The sequence below is a fragment of the Zingiber officinale genome, chromosome 8B (assembly GCF_018446385.1).
Source record: "Zingiber officinale cultivar Zhangliang chromosome 8B, Zo_v1.1, whole genome shotgun sequence".
Lineage (NCBI taxonomy): Eukaryota > Viridiplantae > Streptophyta > Magnoliopsida > Zingiberales > Zingiberaceae > Zingiber > Zingiber officinale.
In genome coordinates, this window is record NC_056001.1 from 52,310,430 (window position 1) to 52,333,777 (window position 23,348).

A 23,348-nucleotide genomic window follows, 5' to 3' on the forward strand; every position below is an offset into this window, starting at 1 on the left:
TTTTAAATTTAAATTTAAATTTAAATTTAATTTTAATTTAATTAAAATTTAAAATTAAATTAAAATTTAAAATTAAATTAAAATTTAAAATTTAATTAAAATTTTAAATTAAATTAAAATTAAATTAAAATTAAATTAAAATTTTAAATTAAATTAAAATTTTAAATTAAACTCAAATTAAAACTAAATTTAAATTTAAATTAAATTAAAATCAAATCTAAAATTAAAAATTAAATTAAAATTGATTTAAATTTAAATTAATATTAAAATAAAATAAAAATAAAAATAAACTTAAATCAACTTAAGGTTAAATTAAATCTAATTAAAGTTAAAATTCAAATTAAATTTAGAGTTAATTAAAATTAAATTTTGACTTTTAAACTTAATTAAAATTTTAAAATAGACTTTAAACTTAATAAACTTTAATCTTAAAAATTTAAACTTAATTAAAATTTATAGTTGATCAAAATTTAAATTCAATTAAAATTTAAAAACTTAACTAAAAAACTTAATTAAAATTTAAACTTAAACTTTAGTTTAAACTTTATCAAAATTTATAAAATTTAAATTTAATTAAAATTTAAAATTTAAAAACTTAATTAAAATTTAAACTTAAACTTTAACCTTAATTAAACTTAAACCTTAATTAAAATTTAAACTTAATTAAAATTTAAAACCTAGTTAAAACTTAATTAACCTCAATTAAAATTATAAATTAACTTAACAAAAAATCCAATGCATCATTTACGAATAAAACACATTGAAATCAAATATCATTTTGTAAGAGACCATATGGCCGGAGGAGATATTGAACTCAACTATGTTGAGTTCAAGCCAAATCTAATTGACATCTTTACTAAACCACTCATAAAATTCGAATTTAGTAATATAAGACAACAATTAGGAATGTGCATAATAGATTAGGACTTATTTGTTTACATTATTATCTATTTACTTTATTTTTCAAAATTTAAATTCTAGGCAACTTCTTTAAATTTTCTAAAAAATCTCATTTTTTTTCGTAGTGTTTAACAAATTTTGTTATGGATTTAGCCTAGGTATTCCCCTTAGTGAACATGTACCTATAGTTTTTAGGCAGCCAACATCTCATAAGCACATTAGGGTTATCTTATTTATGAATTCAAAAATCTAGAATGGTGTGACATTCATAGGATTTTGCTTGAACTTCATATACTTATTTCAGTATATCAATATAAGTCTAGGAGAAAAAATATCAAAATATATTGATCGAGTTAAGTAGTTCTCCATAGTGAATAACTAGCTAGATAAATATACTTAACTTGATTAACCTAGTAAAAACTACTATTTTCTAATAGTTACTTATTAATTAAAAGTTAAACATTTAAGGATAAATTTTTAGATGATTATTTTTAAAAGTAATATCAGATTAAGGGAAGAATCTATTTTTAAAAAATTGAAAAATATTTTGAAAATTACTTTCTAAATATTTTGGAAATTACATTGAAAAATCTCTTGAGAAATACTTTTAAAATCTTTTGCAAAACTCTTAATTTTTGTTTGAAAAATACTTTCAAAATTACTTTAACATTTAAAAAAAAAACACTTTAAAACCTGCTTTGAAAAATATTTTGGAAGTTGCTTTGATAAACTTCATTAAAATACCTTGAAAAATACTTGCAAAATTTCTTACTTTGAAAAATATTTTGAAAGTTGTTTTAGAAAATACTTTGAAAATTCTTTTGAAAATTGGTTGAGATATCTTTTGAAAATTTGCTTGGAAATATATTTTCAAAAATTTACTTCATCAAATCTTTTTTTCAAAGTTTTAAACCATTTGCTTAGAAGTGAATTTTCAAAATTCAAACTTATCAATCATTTTCTAAATTTCCTTACTTAAAAGAAAATTATTTTGACTATTCTTGAAAAAGGTTGCTTTAAAAAAATGTTCAAAATTTACTTTGAAAACTCTTGATATTTACTTTGAAACTCTAAATGTTTAAAACTATCTTTAAATTTTTTAGAAAACCTCTTCCTGAAATAGACCTAAAAACCTTTATTGTTTTATAAGCTTACTTAGTTTATTTACATATTTTATACTTTTGGTGGAACTTATTTACATATCCATTTTTGATGAATGCAAAAAGAACAGGGTAAGGGTTTAACTAAGTAAAAATAAGAATTCTATGGAAATCTTAACCCTAAAATGATCAAGAGAATAAACAAAAAGTTAAACTAATTTTATTCTCTTAAATCGTAATAATATTCTTTATTCTTGTAAATTTTTTTAACTTTAACCTAGGTTGTCATTGCATCAAAAAGGGAAAGATTGTTAGTGCAGTTAACATCAATGGTCAAACTTGGTTTTAATGAATAACAGATAGATTAAATTTAGATGTTATGTTATTTAACCTTTTTACCAAGTGTGCATGAATTGACGAATTTAGAGGACTTGACACTAAGATGAAGACCAATTAGGTATGAGAACTTGATAACTAGCACAAGTCTAGATAAGTCAAGGAGTGACCCAATATCTGACAGCAAGTCTAGCTGGGTCTGTGGAACCTAACAGTGGGATGAAGTTCATTCGAGTCTGCGAACCTGACAACTGGAGGGAAGACCTGGTGGGTCAAAAGACAAGTCAATTGATTGTAAAATGGTAAGTGATGTAAGTCATTGGAGGAGAGAGATCCAGCGAGGACAAGTTCCGGTGGGACACTAGGTGTGGTCCAGCTTAGAGCCATTTGGGAAATCTAAATTGAGACCATGACTAGATCCTGATCTTGAGAAGACATGATCTAATTAATAATACTATCTATGTATTGTGTTAACTTAGTTTTGTAGGTTATACTTTGTTGTGCTTGTTAGAGTGTATACTAAAAGCCTAGCTTTTTGTAAACATTTATATTTGAAATAAAAAATCATATTGGTCAAATGTCTACATTTTTATGTTAAGTGTAGTTGTTTAATTAATTTATATTGTAGATAACATGGTGTGTGGTGTCACACACAGAAGATCATGTTATCAATTCCTTATAAATTATAAACAGTAGCTCACGACTAAGATGGAAAGGAACAAACCATTGGAATAGTCGTAGTGTAATTTGGTATTCGTTTATCTTAACTATTAAATTACACTAGTACACTCTGAGTATATTGAGCATGACCATTTAAGATAAGTTCTTTTTATACTGACTGCATAAAAGAACAAGACCTTTGTTATTATGGAAGTGTGTGCTCTTAATTCTGATATAATAACAAGCACATATATCTAGTATTTATTTCTTTGACTTATCAAAGGGTGCGATTTAGTTCAATAAATCAATAGGCCCGATAAGTTGAAAAATGATATTATTTATAGTGTGTGTTGTTGATTATAGAAGGAAACTGTGTCCTAGTAATCTAGGTTGATGATGTCCCCAAGAGGAGCTCATAAGGATTGTCATGTAAACCCTGATGATAAGGCTGAGTGGTACTACTCTTGGAGCTAGATATTAATTAAGCGAGTTGTCAGTAACTCATTTAATCAGTAGCCATTCTATATCTTAAACACAGGGAGACTAACACACTCATGATAAGAAGGAGCCCAAAATGTAATTTGGGATTGGTGTGGTAGTTCAATAATAATTCTTTAATAATATGAATTATTATTGATGAAATTAAGTTGGGTGTTCGGGGCGAACACGGGAAGCTTAATTTCATCGGGAGACCAAAACCAATTCCTCCTCTCGGTCCCTATCATAGCCTCTTATTTATAAAGTATTATACCCACTCATACCCACCTTCTTACCCACCTTAAAGTGGTCGGCCAAGCCTAGCTTGGAACCTAAGCTAAGGCCGGCCAAACCAAGGTGAGTTGGTTTCATTAGGTGGCCAACCCTAGCTTGAACCCAAGCTTGGTGTGGCCGGCCACAATAAATTAAAAGGTTTTTTATTTTTTTAAAATTTTTCTTATGTGGAAGCCATGATTTTAAAAGAGAGTTTAAAATTTAAAATTTCTCTTTTATAGTTTTCTACAAAAGATTAAGTGAAAGGTTTGATATCTTTCCTTATTTATAGTTAAAAGGAAGATTTTAATTTTTGATAAACTTTTTTTTTTGTAATCATCCTCATGATTTAAAAGAGAGTTTTAAAATTAAATATTTCCTTTTGTAGATTGAAAGGAAGATTTTAATTTTAAAGAAAACTTTCCTTTTTGTAAATCATTCACATGTTTTAATAGAGAGATTTTAATTTATAAAAGTTTCCTTTTATGACTAACCATGAAGGGAATTTTCAAAAGAGAAATTTTTATTTAAAAATTTCCGGAAATAAATTAGGAAGTTTTAATTTTGTGTTTAAAACTTTCCTTGCATGGAGGGATTAAGGTGGCCAGACATATATAGTTTGAAAGGGAAATTTTATTAAACTTTCCTTTCATTGGCAAAGAGAATAAGGAAGTTTTAATAAAACTTTCTTTATTTGCCAAGACCAAGGAATATAAAAGAGAGGGTAGAGGTGTCTTACCTGATAACAATATCTCTTCTATTATTCCTCTCTTCCTTGGTTGGTGGTCGGCCCCTCTCTTCCTCTCCCTCTCCTATTCTTCTTCCTTGGCCGGCGGTATCTTCATCTCAAGGAGCTTGGTTGGTGGCCGGATCTTGTTAAAGTAAGAAGGAGAGATAGGAGGTCTTGTTTCTTAGCATCCCTTGGAGCTTGGTGGTGGCTGAACCTCATCTTCTCTTGAAATTCTTGTGGTGGCCGAAACTTGCTTGGAGAAGAAGGAAGCTTGGGAGGTTCTTGTCTCAGTAGATCGTCACTCACACGACGTTCGAGATAAGAAGAGGAATACAATAGAAGATTAAGAGGTTGTTGCTTACAAAGAAATGTATAACTAGTAATTCTATTGCTCATCATACTAGTTTTCTTTGTATAGATCTTGAAATACCAAACACAAGAGACATATGATTCTAGATTTTGAATTTGTGATTCAAGTTTGTATTTTTTTATTTTTTTTCGATCTTGTGATTCGATTGTTCCTTTTGGTTAAACCTAGGGTTACTATAAGGAAATTAAATATTAAATTTCGTTGAAAGGCTTTGTCTAGGAAGTGGTGGATGCTCCCATACCCAAGAAGGCCTAGTGCCTCGCCATGTTTAACCTGGAAACCAATCTATGAAATTAATATTTAATTGAATTTGTAATATGGGTGAATTTGGATCAATAATGTTAAGTATCGTTTGCGATCCAAGTCTAGACCTCTAAGAACAGATAAGTTAAATTTGAAATCAATAATATTAAGTTTCGTTTGCAATTCCTAATTTAATTTCTAAAGAGCACAATAGGTTGTTAGAAATGGTTCAGGACTTGTACAAAATTTTTATATAGGGGAACCGGTATGATATTCCGAGTATCAACCAACAGTGCTAACCTTGTGATGTATGAAATTAGTTACTGAAAAAGAGTCTCCAAGTGCCCGGGAAGGGTTCGGGGGCCCGAACCTAGTCCAGGCACCTGGAATAGCCCAAAGTCAGGCAGGCGACCAACTAAGGTGGCACACTCGGATTAGTCGGTACACGTCAGAGTCCAAGCGTCTGGACTAGTCCAGGCTCTCAAATCTAGATAAATATTTAGAGATAAAGCTTCGACAAGGCATAGACACATCAGCGGTCCAGGCGCCTGGACTGGGTCCAGGCGCCTGGACTGGGTCCAGGCGCCTAGACATGAATAAATCAGTGATGAAACAAGATCAGATAAACTTCAATCCAGGCACCCAGCGATGGCTATAAAAGGAGCCTCAGAACAACCTCTCTACAAAATTGTTGCATCATTCGACTGTTTAGATTACACACAAACTGCTCTACTATGACGCTACAACATCGACTCCAAGCTTCGACTCCCCTCTACTATGAGTGGGTACATTTTAATTTAAAGTTGTAATTGTCTATTATTTTTATTGAATAGAGGAAGTGTAGGATTGCTACCTTTCCTCTGATCATTTGTACTCAATTTTCTTTTTGACGGTTCTGGAAAAGATTTTTAGTAAATTATCCATCGATATGATTCAAGAGATCGTGGATCTTGAATTGTCCATTTTCAATAACTTTAGAACTCTTATGAAAACTTAACATTCTGGTATCATAAAGTGCGTTCGTTATAATTTGGAGGTGTATACACTTCGAATGATTTTTCATATTTACTTGCTTCTGATGGTACTATTCATCAAATTTCATGTACAAATACTCTTGAACAAAATGGTATGGCTGAATGGAAATATAAGCATCTTGTTGAAACAACCCGTTCATTTTTATTATCGGTCGGTGTTCCTAGTACCTTTTGGGGGGGAAGGAATCCTTACCGCTGCTCACATGATTAATATAATTCCAACCTCACATAATTTAAGCTTGTCACCTTTTGAAAAATTATATGGGCGAGCTACTACCTTTTCCTCTTTGTGTATTTTTGGTTGTACTTACTTCGTTCTTTGTCTACATGTTGAGCATAATAAATTAGCCCCTTGATCTGCTCTGTGTGTCTTTTTGGTTTATGGTGTTGATAAAAAAGGATATCATTACTTTGATCCGATTAATCAAAAATTGTATATCTCTCATCATATTATGTTTTTAAAGCATATTCCACTCTTTTATATTTCAACTAGTTCACATAATATAACAAAGTTAGATCTATTTTACATTGATCCTTTCAATATTGACACTGAGAAACCTTCACTCATAGCCCCTACTGGTAGTTAAACTGAATGTGATACTTTAGCTCCTGAGACATGTGCTTCTCCTTCTGTCACTACCTAATCATCTCCTGAGATTATAAATGATCCTTCTCTCCACCGTCATTAGTCCACTTGTGTTCATAAGTCTACTAAACTACCATATTTTGCTTACTATTATTATTCTCATTTTTTTATTTCATTTTGTTGCATCTGTTCATTGTCTTTTTGAGCATGTATATATAGAGAAGCTGCTCATAACCCACTTTGGCATAATGCTATGATTAACTAACTACGTTGCATCAAATTCGTACATGGGATTTAGTACTGCTGCCACTAGGAAAATACACCATTGGTTCTCATTGGGTATATAAGATCAAAACTAAATCCGATGGATCTATCAAATAATACAAAGCTCATTTTATTGGTAAAGATTATTCTCAGAAGTATTATATGGATTATAAGGAAACATTTATCCCTTTTACAAAAAAGATGATTGTTCATATTCTACTTGTTGTTGTTTATGTTTGTCAATGGAGAATATCTTAGATTGATGTCAAGAATGCATTTCTAAATGATAATATTCATGAAGAAGTTTATATGACACATTCTCTTGGAGTTTCACACCAACCTAGTGAAGTTTACAGACTTCGTAAAATGCTTCATGGTCTCAAACAAACACCTCGTGCTTGGTTTGAGAAATTTTCTTCAGTGATTACTTCACTTGATTTTCATCCTAGTAATAATAATTGAGCATTATTTATTAGATATACGAGTATAGGTCATATTATTTTATCATTATATGTTGATGACATGATTATTATTGTAATTGTTGATACAGTCTGACCTGGCTGTTGTTTTGATGTTGACACCGATTTAAGTTTGTATCAGATGATTAATTGAACTCGGATTGATTACTGATCAAGGTTGATCATGTGGAAGGGAAAAGTCCAAGTTGGAAACTTGGCACGCGAAGTCGGAGAGGGCTCGGTAGCTTGTTCTCCGGACTAGGTCGGAGAGGGCTCGGTAGCTCGTTCTCTGGACCGGACGAAGTCGGAGAGGGCTCGGTAGCTCGTTCTCCGGACTAGGTCAGAGAGGGCTCGGTAGCTCGTTCTCTGGACCTGACGAAGTCGGAGAGGGCTCGGTAGCTCGTTCTCCGGACTAGGTCAGAGAGGGCTCGGTAGCTCGTTCTCTGGACCAGACTAGGTCAGAGAGGGCTCGGGAGATCGTTCTCTGAACCGGACTAGATTAGAGAGGGCTCGGTAGCTCGTTCTCTGGACCAGACTAGGTCAGAGAGGGCTTGGGAGCTCGTTCTCTGGACCAGACTAGGTCAGAGAGGGCTCAGGAGCTCGTTCTCTGGACCAGATTAGGTCAGAGAGGGCTCGGTAGCTCGTTCTCGGACCAATCCTAGTATCACATAGGCGTTGGATCGGTCAACAGACCGATCCAGTGATACTTTGGATGACTGATCGGTCTGCAGACCGATCTAGTAAGACTAAATTCTCTGATCGGTCTGGTGACCGATCGATCAGGAAACACTCAGTAGCACACTGAGTGTAATCTGATCGGTCTGTAGACCGATCAGGAAACACTTAGTAGCACACTGAGTGCAATCTGATCAGTCTGTAGACCGATCAGGAGAAAATGCCGCAGAAGAAAAAGGGTGGTGGATCGGTCTATGAACCGATCCACATCCAATCTGATCGGTCGCCACGACCGATCAGACCATCCTCAGACCGATCAGGCTGTTGTCTGATCGGTCCAAGGATCTGTGATCGGTCTGCTGATCGATCCATAGTTAAGATCATTGTGCATGCGCTTTCTCTGATATTTTCTGATTCGCACTTCTTTTTGCCCATATCTGTTTAACCTTCTGCTGTGAGTCTTTTGGAGATACAGGTTGCAGGTACCATATCAGTGCTTAGTTTCAAATTAAGCCTCATCAAAGGAATGAGACAAAGGATCTTTCCACTACGTTCTCTGCGTCAAATGCATTTGAAGCAGCAACGGCTACAGTTTGCGATTGGCTGTGTTTCTGGCAGTGATCAGGCGGCGATTGGCTTAACTCCTGGTGATTGGTTTGAGCTCAGAGGCACCAGTGAAGACCGTGGTTCTATTGGTGTGAGCTCAGAGAATCAGAAGAGGAAGAGAAGCGATTGGCGACGCCGTAGCTTGCAGCAGGGATTCAGTGCAGGTTGGCAGCGATCCGGTGCAGGCTGATCGAATGCAGAGACATAAGAAGCAGTGTATGCTGGAGAGAAATATAGAACGAGTAGCAAGTAAAAAGATGTGGTTTTCGGTTGAGAGCTTGCTGTGTTCTTGGACTCTGTCTTCATCATCTTCGTGGTTGTGAGCTTACTTCGATTTTCTTTGAGCCATTGTGATCTGTAAGTCTTGTGTGCTTCATTTTAAATCTGTTCGAAGACTTTGTGGAGAGGTTTCTCCACCGAGAAGGAGAGCTTCATTAGCCGGAGTCATCCGGGGTGTGATCTACCGAAGATCAAGGACTCGTCCACCTTACGGACACACCGAGGAGTAGGGGCAAGTTATCCCCGAACCTCGTAAATTAGTGTGTTAGTGTGCTTGTTTCCTCTTTGTTTTAGTTTCCTAATTCCGCTGTGCTAACAAGTTTCTTTGTAGAAATTTGTGTTTAAGTTTTTAAGAGGCTATTCACCCCCCCTATAACCATCTAAGATCCCAACAAGTGGTATCAGAGCCTGGTGCTCTTCATCTGGACTAACATCCTAAGGAGCAAGAAGATGGCCATGAAGGAAGGATTCAGCACCAACAGACCACCCTTCTTCGATGGAGCAGATTTCCAGTATTGGAAGAGCCGCATGGAGTATTACCTCAAGACTGATATCTCCTTGTGGTTCTCGGTCAAGGAAGGATTCACACCACCGAAGGACGAGGAAGGTAAGGAACTCGATTCATCAAGGTGGTCTACTGAACAAACTCGTAAAGGGCAAGCCGATGCCAAGGCGGTAGTCACCTTACAATGTGGGATTACCAAGGACCAACTCGTCAAGGTAGGTCCATTCTCGAGTGCAAAAGATTTATGGAACAAGCTTATCGAGCTCCAAGAAGGAACTCGGGATTCTCGGATAGCCAAGAGGGACCTATTCTTGAATCAACTACAAAATCTCACCATGAAGGAAAACGAAACAGTAAGTGAACTACATGGGAGGTTCAAGGAAATCATCAATGGTCTACATTCCGTAGATGAACGCGTGGAGAATCGCGATCTAGTAAGGTACGCTCTTAAAGCCTTTCCAAGGAATGCCTTGTGGTCATCTATGGTAGATGCCTACAAGGTTTCCAAGGATCTTTCCATTGTTAAATTAGACGAATTCTTTTGTGAAATGGAACTTCATGAACTTGCTAACAAAGGTCAAAGAGAGAAAGGTATTGCCTTAGTTGCAGGACCAAAGAACAAGGATGGAAGAAGAAAGAGGGAAAAGAAGAAGGAGAAAGAGATTTCTTCATCTACATCTTCCTCCGAGTCTGATGATGAAGGCGGATCATCATCAAGTGAGATGGCCAACAACGTGAGGAGAATTATGAGAAGAAGCCGAAGATACAAAGGAAAAGGTATACCTAATGATCAAAATATCGATAAGACTAATGTTACATGTTATGAGTGTAGCAAGAAAGGCCACTACCGGAGTGAGTGTCCAAAACTCAAGAAGGAGGAACGGGCCAAAAAGAAGGAGGAAAGAGCCAAGAAGAAGAAAGCTCTCAAGGCCACTTGGGATGAATCTTCCTCAAGCTCATCGGAGAAGGAAGAGAAGAAGGAGAAGAGTACTCGGCAATTGGCACTCATGGCAAGGGAGGAGTCCGAGTCCGAGAGTGATGACTCAAGCACTTCAGCCGCGGCTTCATCATCTTCGGATGATGAAGAGGTAACCTCTTCTCACTTAGAAAAATACTATAAGACTATTACACATTTGTCTACCTTGCTTAAAAAATCAAAAATAGAAAATAAATCATTAAAAGAAGAAGTAGAAAACTTGAGGGCCCTTAGGGAAGATGAGGTTGATGACCTACATCTAGAGGTCCTTGAGGATGAGAACAAGGCCTTGAAGGGTGAGGTTGAGAAACTCAAGAAAATGCTTGAAAAATTCTCAACTAGCTCTAAGACCCTAGACATGATTCTAAATGCCCAAAGGGCGGTCTACAACAAGGCTGGATTAGGATACCAACCTAAGGAGTCTAGCTTTATTTCTTTAGTGTCAAGAACCCAATTTCATAGATCACATGTTTCTAGGGTTCATGAGACTAGGAAGAAGGTAACAAAGGCATGGGTGCCTAAGTCTTTCATTGTAGATGCATTAGGTCCTAAGATTTGGGTACCTAAAACATCTATCTTTCGTGTCTTGTAGGCATTGGTAAAGGGGGAGCGTCTATCAACTTGGTTTGTTGATAGTGGATGCTCCAAGCACATGACCGGGGACAAGTCACTATTTTCTACCATTCAAAACAAAAATAAAGGTAATGTGTCATTTGGTAACAATGGTAGTCTTAAGGTTATAGGAGTTAGAGACATTCATATATCCGAATATCTCCAAATCAAGAATGTCCTTCTAGTCAAGGGGATGACTTTTAATCTCCTAAGTGTCAGTCAATTGTGTGATACGGGTTACACGATTGAGTTTCATTCAAGTCAATGTCTAGTCAAAAACATTGACACACTTGACACGGTACTAGTAGGCACAAGGGTAGATAACATTTATCAAGTTTCTTTTAAAAGTGCTACTAATGCTCTTGCTAAGTGTTTCATGTCAAAAGAAGAAGAATCGTGGCTTTGGTATAGGAGGTTGGCTCATGTGAACATGAAGAATATCCGGAAGCTGGTCAACAAAGGGTTAGTGCGAGGCTTACCAAGCATCAAGTACCAAAAGACCAAATTGTGTGATGCATGTCAGAAGGGTAAGCAAACTAAAGCGCCTCATAAAGGTAAAAGCGCTGTAAGTACAAATACTGCCTTAGACTTATTACATATGGATTTGTTTGATTGCAGTAGTATTATTTCATTAAATGGAAGTAGATACTGTTTAGTGATTATTGATGACTTTACTAGGTATACATGGACTTTCTTTTTGAAAACTAAGGATCAAACCATAGATATTTTTATTTCCTTTTGTAGAAGAACTGAAAATGAAAAATCAACAACAATTAAAACCATTAGGAGTGATCATGGTGGGGAATTTCAAAATCATAGGTTTTTAGAATTCTGTCAAGAAAAGGGATATAGGCATGAGTTCTCTACTCCAAGGACCCCACAGCAAAATGGGGTTGTGGAGAGAAAGAACCAAGTCTTACAAGAGGCTGCACGAAGTATGCTCAATGAGTACTCACTACCGAGTTACTTATGGGCTGAAGCTGTAAATACAGCTTGCTATGTGCAAAACCGAATCCTGATACATAGGTTTTTAGGAAAGACTCCTCATGAACTTTGGTTTAGAAAACCCCCTACAATTAAACATCTTAGGGTGTTTGGTTGTAAGGTGTTTATCTTGAACACCAAGGACCATCTTGGAAAATTTTCGGCCAAGGCTGATGAAGGGATACTGGTCGGGTACTCGCTCACCAGCAAAGCCTATCGAGTCTACAACAATAGGTCTAAATTGATTGAAGAGTCCTCTGATGTAGCTTTTGAAGAAATCCCTAACTTAAATGATCAATCAAGGGATGTAGGAGATATTCAATTTGAACTTAGAAGGCTAAGTTTGAATGATCGAAACATTGAAAGAGTCGAAGTTGACTCTGATGATGGTGAGCAAAGGCAACAAAGAACTCAATCTGATCCTTTGTCTGATATTGAGTCCTTGCCTGTGCCTAGTGAGACCATTCATGAGGCACCACCAACACCAAGACAATCTAGGATAGCCACTAGTCATCCCCAAGACCAAATTGTGGGAGACATCCAACAAGAGGTTAGGACTAGGTCATTCTTTAGAAATGAGTCTAATGAAGTCACATTGATTTCAGAGATTGAACCAAAATTAGTTGATGAGGCATTGCGCGATCCTGATTGGATCATAGCTATGCAAGATGAGTTAGGTCAATTTGAAAGGAGCCAAGTGTGAGACTTAGTTCCTAGACCTAAGAAGACCACCATTATTGAAACTAAATGGGTCTTCAAAAATAAGTTAAATCAAAAGGGAGAAGTTGTAAGAAACAAGGCAAGACTTGTAGCCAAGGGCTATAGTCAAGTCGAAGGTCTCGATTATGATGAGACTTATGCTCCCGTGGCCCGATTAGAGTCCATTCGTTTGATGCTATCTTTTGCTGCACATAGAGGTTTCAAGCTCTATCAAATGGATGTTAAATCTGCCTTCTTAAATGGCTTTATTAAAGAAGAAGTCTATGTTGAACAACCACCGGGGTTTGTGAATACCGAAGCTCCAAACCATGTGTACAAGCTCAAGAAAGCACTTTATGGGCTTAAACAAGCACCACGAGCTTGGTACGAAAGGTTGCCAACATATTTACTAGAAAAGGGTTTTGTAAGAGGCCAAATAGACCCAACACTATTTCTGCGTAGAGATGGTGAAAATATTTTTGTAGCCCAAGTGTATGTCGATGACATAATTTGTGGCTCAAATAACAAGGGATATTTGAATGAATTTATCACTCACATGGAAAGTGAGTTTGAGATGAGTCTAGTAGGAGAATTGACATTCTTCCTTGGACTTGAAATCAAACAAACTCGAGATGGAATTTATGTCCATCAGACGAAATACACTCAAGAGATGCTCAAAAAATTCAAAATAAGTGACTCTAAGGAAGTATCCACTCCAATGGCGACAAACACTCGTCTTGACAATGATGAGAGTGGGAAACCAGTTGATCTAACGCATTATAGAAGCATGATCGGTAGTCTTCTATATCTCACAGCTAGTCGACCGGACATACTGTTTGCTGTGGGCATGTGCGCTAGATATCAAGTTTGTGCCAAGGAATCTCATTTAACTGCAGTTAAGAGAATTCTAAGATATCTCAAGGGCACAATTAGAGTAGGATTGTGGTACCCTCGTACGGAGTCTTTTGATTTGATAGGCTATACCGATTCCGATTATGCTGGATGCAAATTGGATCGGAAAAGCACTAGTGGGGGTTGCCAATTTTTAGGATCATCATTGGTTAGTTGGTCAAGTCAGAAGCAACATTGTGTTGCTCTCTCCACGACCGAGGCTGAATACATTGCCATGGGAGAGAGTCTATCACAATTGTTGTGGATGATTCACACTCTAGAAGATTATGGACTTTCGTATAAGGGAGTGCAAGTGTTGTGTGACAACATTAGCACAATAAACCTAACGAAAAATCCAGTCCATCATTCTAGGACCAAACACATTGAAGTGCGTCATCACTTCATTAGAGATCACGTAGCTAGGGGAGACATTGCACTCACATATGTTGAGTCAAAGTCAAACCTAGCCGATATTTTCACCAAACCCCTTCCGGAAAATGAATTTAGTCATTTAAGGAGGGAATTGGGAATGCGTTTGGCTCAATAAGTCATTTTGACCACATCATGATCAATAAGGACCATTAAAATGACAAGAGAAATTGGGAAATTAATTTGGACAATTTGGGAACATCTCACACAAACTATAAGGTTTAACAAAATATTTTTGTTTGCTAGAAATGGGGTGAGATGCTAGGATCAACCAAATTATTCAAAATGTATCATGCATCCCTTGAATAATTAGGTTGAAGAGACATAAATTGAGTATGGGGAAGGCCATTACATAATTCATGTGTATTTGGCTCCTAGATCTTACTCATATATTCCAACCAAGGAATCTTGGTTGGACCTGTGTCTAGAAATCATCTAACCTTGTTGATGTGTTGATTGATACCCTTGATTGATACCTTCCTGATTTTGATTGAAAATAGGACAAGTTGGTGAAGAAATTTTGACATATTTTGACAAACTTGTAACTACTCATAGCAAGGATATATTTTGAACCGATAGCCTGAGTCAGATTTATTACCTTGGTTCACTATAGATCATAGTTTCAGCAAACAAACAAAACAAACTTCTCTGATTTTGAAACTTTGAGATTCAACACATTTGTTATGAAGTGTATGAAACTTTCGAGCCCTAAATAATTCCAAATCATTAGAGCTCATCATTAGGAAATATTCTTTGGCATCACTGAATATAATCTGTGGGCTCTTCAGATCGAAGGCTCTGAACTTGGAAGTTTCAGAGCCTTCGATACGAATTTCATAGATTGAAATCACTGATTATCAGACACTGATCGGTCCAGAGACCGATCAGGATGATATCTGATCGGTCACTACGACCGATCAGGAGAGTTCCACCTCCGGCACGTATCACTGATCGACCTCTGATCGGTCCGGGGACTGATCAGGAGGTTCCCTGATCGGTCTCCACGACCGATCAGGAGGCTCTGGCACGCGACCTCTCTGATCCATATCTGATCGGTCTGGGGACCGATCAGGAGGTTCCCTGATCGGTCTCCACGACCGATCAGGACACTCCTTGACCGATCAGGACGTTCCCTGATCGGTCAGGATTTCTCCTGATCGGACAGCCGTCCGATCTTATGACCTGATCACCCTCTTTAACTTCCCCCAATCCTTCGTCCTCTCATTTCACGCCGAAAACCCTAGCCGAACCACTCCTCAGTCCCGACTCTTCTCTCCATCTTCTCCGAAAGCCTCAAATAGCGCCCAGGTAACTTCCTTTCTCCCCGAAATCTGTTCATTTTTGGCATTTTCACTACAAGAAAAAAGCTAAACAACAACGCTTTTTTGGCGTTGTCGTATGTACTTAAAAAGTGATGTTGTAGATGGTGTTGTAGAAAGTCATATCAAAGACAACGCTTTAAAAGCGTTGTGGTTGGTCACAAAGACAACGCTTTTTAAGCGTTGTCTTTTCGTTCTTAAAAAGCGTTGTTATAGATGCTGTTGTAAAAATGCACATATCAAAGACAACGCTTTAAAAGCGTTGTGGTTGGTCACAAAGACAACGCTTTTTAAGCGTTGTCTATTCGTTCTTAAAAAGCGTTGTTAAAGATGCTGTTGTAAAAATGCACATATCAAAGACAACGCTTTAAAAGCGTTGTGGTTGGTCTCAAAGACATTGTTTTTTAAGCGTTGTCTTTTATTACTTAAAAACGTTGTCTTTTAAATAGTGTTTTTTAAGCGTTGTCCAAATACGCAAAATTATAAAAATACTCAAAATTTACATATAATTGAATATCCACAACCACAATCATTTTTATAATAAGACTATTTAACAAATAAATAAAACTTTATATTATACAAACAAAATGTATACATATTGATCCACAAATTAAATTTGTATCATACAAGTTATCCTTAACTTCATGACAATAATTTTTCAAACACACAAGTTTTACAAAACCTCATCATTGACTAACCGCTATTGTTGGTGTCCATCGCATGGAATTGCTTCTTTAAGTCCAGCAATCTCTTCTTCTGAAAGGCTTTCAGCTATCACTCTTAGAGCCATCTTCTTCAACTTGTCATCAGCACACCTGAGGTTGTAGGCAATCAAGAAATTTTGTATGAAAACTTTCATACATGTAAATCTCGTACTAAATAATATGTCAATGTTATATATACATGTAATTCATACCGTAAGTGTGTTTATATCGTAACTGACAAGTTTTCTTTAGGGCCAACTTCTACTCAAGCTCTTTAAACACTGCATCAAAATAAAAAAATTGGCATTAGTTCTGTGCTAAATGAAAATCATATTTAGAGGAAAAAGCGGGAGTGTTGTAGATGGATATATTAACCAAGCATATTAATGTTTGACCTGTCTTTACAAGTTCTAAGCATATATATTAACCAAGCATATAACCTAAGAGGAATAAGTTACAAAATGCTACTTGATGTTTGACTTGTCTTTATTGGATTTTCGGCCCCGGTCTTCTTGTAGCCGAGCACAATGTAATACTTGATGTTGACTCTACCTTTGCAGTTGTTTCGGCTTGAGGAGTGGCAAAGAATGGTGGAGTAGAGGATGGATTTTAGGTATTCATCCGTGCCATCGAGGAAATGACTTATTCCTCTTAGGTTGCCACAGGAACAGGATCTTCCACATCGAAGAAAAATATTACCCCATTTCCTTTTGCATCAGCATCACCTGCTGAACTGAGAAGAGCTAAGACGGCGAATTGAGATTCATCATGGGAACAGCTTACGGCTGTAAAAAAATGGGAACCATCAACAAGACAAAAGATTACAATCTTCTAACTACTCAAAGAGAAAATAGTATAAAGTTAAAGAAATATAAAAAATTCTATAAATATTTCACAAAATGTGAGCTTTGTTTGTAATCATACACCATTCGCAAAGCCACGGTAAGTTTATACTGGTCCAACAATGGACTGGTTCTTGCTGCCTATTTTGGACATTTGCAATTTATTAATATTAGTGCATGTATGCTAGAGACACTTGCAAAATAGAAGCTTTAGGACTCAAGATTGTTGTTGTATGGAACTGTTGACATGAACATCTAAAGTGCCAAAAATGGACTGGTTCTTTTTATTTCATTTTAATTTTCTGGTTCTTTTAGTCTTGGATTTATACTACGATCATTTAAGAGCCAAAAAATGCACACCTTCTGTAACAATCCCGTGAGACCAGTACAATGCCAAATTTGAAGTACTCCAAACTGAAAGTTGTGGCTTTAAACCGTGTGTATAGGACACCAGATATTCTGATTCCCCAACAAATGAAGGCTTTGTAATTGGCTGTACAAGAAAAAGGAAAAAAAAACAGATGTAAGGACATTCACTGCTATTTCGATTTGCCAGATAACAATATAGGCAAAATGATGATTACCGAAAGTGTATCTCCAATCATAGCCACAAGAATATTGGAATCTGGATCCCATAATGTAATTATAGTCTCAGCTGCAATAGCAAGGACTGATCCATCGGCAGAAAAAGCAGCAGCTGTTAATGATTTTCCCCTGTCATCAATTCAAAGAAATTAATTTCATGGGAGTTCCACTGTGCAACAACACTATATGATGGGAAAAGAAATATATGCAAGCAAATAATTTCAAAAAATAGTTTAAAGATTTCACCAATAATTCAATTAAAAAACAAGGCATCCTTTAAATTAAGAAACAGTATCTTTTTTTCATAATTAATGTATATACAAAATTGCAAGTTCCATACGCCCAATCAACTGGTTCAGCTCTGAGTAGCATCAAATACAAGTATTACTTTAAATATCTCTGCTTGATTTGAAAGCTGTCTGCTTCCACAAATTATTTCAATTTCATTCGATACAAATAATTTTTTATGTTAAAATAAATCATAAAAACTAAAAGGCATCAAATGAGCAATGATATTAATATAATAAAGGAAAAAACATTTCATTGGCAGCAAAATTTAATACTTGTATGAACCAACAGATTGGCATCTCCAACCAGTTCTCTGGATTGATTCATTATTTCTGTCGGCATGAGAACCATGAACCCAAACCTGAAAAATAGATTACTCATTTAATCATTATATACAATGGGGCAACAGAAAGAAAAGAGCCTAATAGACACTACCTTAAAATCACCACCATAAGATGATGTGACAGCCATGTTGTGTCCAGGGCGAAATGCAAGAGATGAAACTTGAGCATCACTACATCAGAAAGTAAAGAAAATATAAAAAGGTGGTTTATTTTATCTGTTAGAGTGGAAGGTGTAAAGGGTAAAAGAAGTGCAAAGAAAACATTAGTCAAGTAGTGAAAATCTTATAATTTGTCCTGGAGCTCCGAAGGATAAGATTCATGTAACTGATTCCAAACAGTTGGGACAAACATGGGATGGTAGTAATGATAACGGCAGCAGTAACAAAGAACCAAGAATTATTAAGCAGCAGAGAACAACTTGGCAACCAATCACTCAAAGAAGAGCTAAGCCAGCCCACAACCATATGGATCACTCAAGGATAAGCAACGTCAGCCCATAACCATATAGACCAGAAATGAAGTTTCAATATAAAATTGATCAACATTTAACTAATTCAAGATTGTCAACTTGAAGAATTTCTCTAAAATGAGTAATGGTAACAATCAAACTTATCACTCTTTTCCAACAATCAAAAGGTTCAATATGCTGGAATAAGATATGATCTGATCATTCAAGGATGCTTTTCATATTGCAAAAGAAATGCGTGAATGTGCGGATATAATAACCAAATCATAAGCACCAAAACTATATAGAAATTAAAAACCAATGAAACTTCTGTTACATAAAACTAAAGTATCTAGAAAATTGAAAAGGAAATATGTTTGTCTCACTGATATGAAAGACCACATTGGTGTGCCAAATTAAATACTTCTCCAATTGACATCATAGAAAATTAAAAGATTGATGGTCCCTATTCGCAAAGTTATGAAAGATTTATAGAATAAATAAACAAAAAAATAAAGAACAATAGATGAAGCTCTGTTTGTAGTCTTCTTACCTGTGAGGCTCATATATGACAGTGGATAATAAGTACTCTGCCACTAGGGAACCACGAGTCCAGTATTTTAGACAAACCAAACCCCCTAATTTTTCTTCAGGAATTGTCACATCAATGGTAGCCATTAAGGAGCCATCAAGAGAAATGGCTACAAGAGCCACATATAGCTGCAACCATCGAAGTACAAGTACATCCACGAAGAGTTAGCCAAAAATTCAAAGATCTAATTCATCATCTACAAGAATTATGATAGCTATCTATGTTGTAATGCAAAAGTAATTACATGCTTAAAACAAATTATGACAGCAACCAAGCAGATTTTAAGATTGACTCTCTCAAAATGCATCCCCAAGACATTATTTAAATAGGTGCAAATTTGTGATCTCGCTCTATTGAAACACAAACTACACACCAATCCTAGCATGGTAGTTTAGCATGAATCTCAGAAATTATTGAGCTTTAAACTAAATTAAATCTCTATCTTGTCCCAGACAATCCATGACTGATTACTCCAGCAATAGAAACATGTAATTGAATACCCCACAACTGCCACAAAGAGAGCCTGTGGGAGTTATGACACGTGCATTTCCAGTTTCCAGCAAATAGGAACCAATTGTGGTACTTTCTAGCTTATATCCCTGCCTTCTATGTGGCTGGCTAATCAGAATCAAAATGGATATTTTTGTACCCCATAACTGAGTTGTATCAAATATACTTGTTTCTAGTTAATGGAACCCAACAGTAACAGTGATATTTACAGAGCTAATTCCTGGAAGCAATAATGTCTTAGCAAAAAATGACCCAAAGAATCCATAAAAATGCAACTCCAATCAAGCTGTTTACAGAAATTTGGCAGTTGGTACAAATAATGCATTCTTTCCAAATGTCAAACTACAAATTAGAATTGCTTCTAAACTAACAGCCTACTAATGCATGGACGATTGACTCAAAGAGCTACGGATACAACAGAACAAAAGTTAAGGTAATAGTCATAACAGATACAGCACCGCAAATATATCTTGATTAGTTAATGGCGTACCATAACGTCATCTGCAGGCTGAAAATTTCTTTTGCACACTTGGACCTAAGCAATAAAATAAATATCATGAGAACTTGCTTTTTCTTAAAAGGAAAAAAGAGATGTCAAGCTCTAGATGATAATATCAGAATGCAAAAATAGAGCCATCACCTCTGAAACCTCATGGTTGTCAAACAAGCTATAGAATTGTACACAATAATCTTCAGTGGAAACAGCAACTAATCCAGTTGTCTGCTCAAATGCAACTTGTGTGCAGGATCCTTCATGTTTGAGAGGAAACGAAAAAGGAGGCTGAAGATATACTAGAATATATCAACATACGAAAGTTTATCCAGGAAAGGTTTTCAGTAAAACTAAGCCAACAAAGCATTGATGTCTAAACCATATGGTATGACAAACCTTGATTCCCGATATGGATTTTGAGATATCCATTGTAGGCATTTTTAGCAGATGAATGTGATTATCTGAACAAGATACCTGGAAAAAAATATGAATTAACATTGGCTTCCAAATTTCAATTAAATCAAAACATCAAAAGCAGTACAAAGCAATAAAAAGTAGTGTGACAAGTAGAACTATAGAGGTTTATCAATTCTGTATAGGATCATCAGTTGCCAATAATATGCAAAATGCCTGTAGATTTACTAAACAGGACCTCCTTATTAAACATATAATAAAAAATGGAAAAAAACCTCATTTTCAATGAAAAAAATAATGTAATGATATATAAGAAGTCTCCTTAGTTAAGTTGGACATCCTCTTTTGAGTAGGACTTCCTCTTTGATTCCCACGTGATTGAGAACCAGGAATCCTAATTAAAGTGTTTTGGTATTTTAGTCAGATTGAGCCTCACTTTGACTTCAACAACTCTAAATATATAGTGCCTAGCACAAACTTCATCAGATTATGTACTCATCTATGCAAACCATATTTTTAATCAGTCTTCATCAGATTATGTACTCATCTATGCAAACCATATTTTTAATCAGTCTTCATCAGATTATGTACTCATCGATCCGTGCCATCGAGGAATGACTAAATCATGAGAAAATACAATCAGGGGAGGGGGAAAATTGATGCAGTATGAATCCGGCAAAATGGCTAGTTCGGAAAATAATCAAAAATAAACAAAATCTTATTCTAGAGGGATGGAAGAAATTTTACCTTTCTTTCTTCCGTTCCTCCTACTCTCGAATCTGCTCTGCGAGGAAGGAACTAAGATCGAAGGGTTCAGAGGAGTTGAGGAGCCGTGAGAAGATTAGGAAGGGTAAGCTGACTTTGATTTTTTTTTTTTTTTTTTTTTTTTGAGCAGACGACATTTCAAGAAATAATAATAGCATCGAATGCACATTTCATCTCATCCATGTGCCATAACACCACAGGAAGAAGCCAGAAACTGCACTCGTTTATATAATTAGACCACATGTAACACACTGCCATAAGATCATTAAGTAGGATTTTTTAACATGCTTATACAAACTTCAAACTGTTCATTTGGCATGGAAACAGCTGCTGACTCTGATTCTATTCTTCTTTTTTATCAGATTGTGTAGCAGAATTTTTATGAGGTTCCACAAGAGACTCTGTACCTGCATTTAAACCATCAACATTTTTTGAAGCAGGCTTGTATGGACAAGCAGCTGGCACCCTTGCAGGCTTTCTGTATTCCCAGCCGAAAAGCCTGTAGATCTTACCGACGATGAGATCGAAGAGCAGAGGCAAGGCGTTAACGACGGGGATCAAGAACAAAGGCAACAGGCACGCAATACAGACCATCCTGGCGATTGTTCCGCTCGGCGTCTACACTCCGCTGGATCTGCGTCGAGGGCTCGAGAGATTTGAGAAAGGATAAGCTGACTTTGATTGAGGAGATGGGGAAATGCGAGATTAGGGATCTCGACTTGGAGGAGTTGGGCCGGCGTGAGGAGTTTTGCGTGAGGAGTTTGGGTCGAGATTAGGGTTCAGAGGAGATCACGCGGCAAGGAGAGGAGAAGGCGCTCGTGGAGAGGAGTGGAGAGGAGAAGGCGCTCGTGGAGAGAAGGAGAGGAGAAGGCACTCGTGGAGAGGAGAAGGAGAGGAGAAGGCACTCGTGGAGAGGAGTGGAGAGGAGAACTCGTGGAGAGGAGTGGTGAGGAGAAGGCGCGCGCGCGTTGAGGGTTTAGAGTTTAGCAAAGCGAGGGCTGCGAATTTATTTTAAGTGAGTTTAGGGGAAACATACACAACACTTTAAAAAACGTTTTTTAAAAAAATGTTGTCTTTGACCATAAACAACAACACTAAAGACAACACTTCATTAAAAATCGTTGTCTTTAGTAAAAAGTAAATACCATAGACAACGCTTTTCACTAAAAGCGTTGTAAAACAAAGAACGACAACGTTTTTATTAAAAAGCGTTGTCTATTGGGTGTTGTTGAATGCAAAAATTCTTGTAGTGTTTAGTTTCTTTTCACAGTGTATCTCTGTGTGTTGTCTCGGTTCTCGACTCTGTGGCTCTCGTGGACTCCCATTTGCCCCGACCATGTCCCATTTTTGACCTATTTAGGAAGAAATCAGCCGGTGAGGGTACGTCTAAGTCATCTGCTGAGAAATCCAAGTCCCAGGCACCCTCCCGACCTCAACCTTCCTCTTCTTCGAGATTCCCGAACCGACAGTTTGAACAAGCGTTTCAACATAGGACATTCAAGCTACTCCCATATCGATCTGTGGATCGAAAATACATGGATGAGTTTTGTCCCTCTGTATCTAAAACCCTGGCATATTATAAACTTGACTCATTAGTCTACCTAGAAAGGGACATCAACTGTGACCTAGTATCTGAATTCTACAACAATCTTCATCAGACCAGTGATGGTACTTATAAAACCAGAGTCGCTAAGAGAACTATCGATTTCTCCATCATAGAATTCTTTGGGTATCTAGGTTGCCGAATGTGTTCAGGAGATCCTTTTCCCATTTATCCTAATTTACCAGAACAATTACCTCCTCCACTTGATGTATCACCTGACACTATCTATGAGTATTTCTTTGGACACCCTAGACCGGATGGACTGGATGAGTTGGATGTCGAGTTTCCTACTTTTGCAGCTCTGAGACTATCTCCTCCTGACTATATTCTTTTTAAGATAGTCACAAACTGTCTTCT

At 36.5% G+C, this 23,348-nt stretch overlaps 1 protein-coding gene across 1 annotated transcript in view; it reads right to left on the bottom strand.

Annotated features, from left to right (window-relative positions):
* LOC122013818 (WD repeat-containing protein 75-like) overlaps nucleotides 1-20,686 on the bottom strand; it is a 28,283-nt gene extending 7,597 nt beyond the window's left edge. The window contains exons 1-9 of the mRNA XM_042570043.1: nucleotides 20,606-20,686; nucleotides 20,357-20,497; nucleotides 20,207-20,251; nucleotides 19,168-19,334; nucleotides 18,261-18,339; nucleotides 18,101-18,186; nucleotides 17,537-17,666; nucleotides 17,313-17,445; nucleotides 16,810-16,895 (exon numbers count right to left, since the gene is read on the bottom strand). Coding sequence (XP_042425977.1) covers nucleotides 16,810-16,895; nucleotides 17,313-17,445; nucleotides 17,537-17,666; nucleotides 18,101-18,186; nucleotides 18,261-18,339; nucleotides 19,168-19,334; nucleotides 20,207-20,251; nucleotides 20,357-20,497; nucleotides 20,606-20,647 — 909 coding nt within the window. The 5' untranslated portion in view covers nucleotides 20,648-20,686. The remainder of the gene's footprint in view (nucleotides 1-16,809; nucleotides 16,896-17,312; nucleotides 17,446-17,536; nucleotides 17,667-18,100; nucleotides 18,187-18,260; nucleotides 18,340-19,167; nucleotides 19,335-20,206; nucleotides 20,252-20,356; nucleotides 20,498-20,605) is intronic.
* Between the last annotated feature and the right edge of the window lie 2,662 nt (nucleotides 20,687-23,348).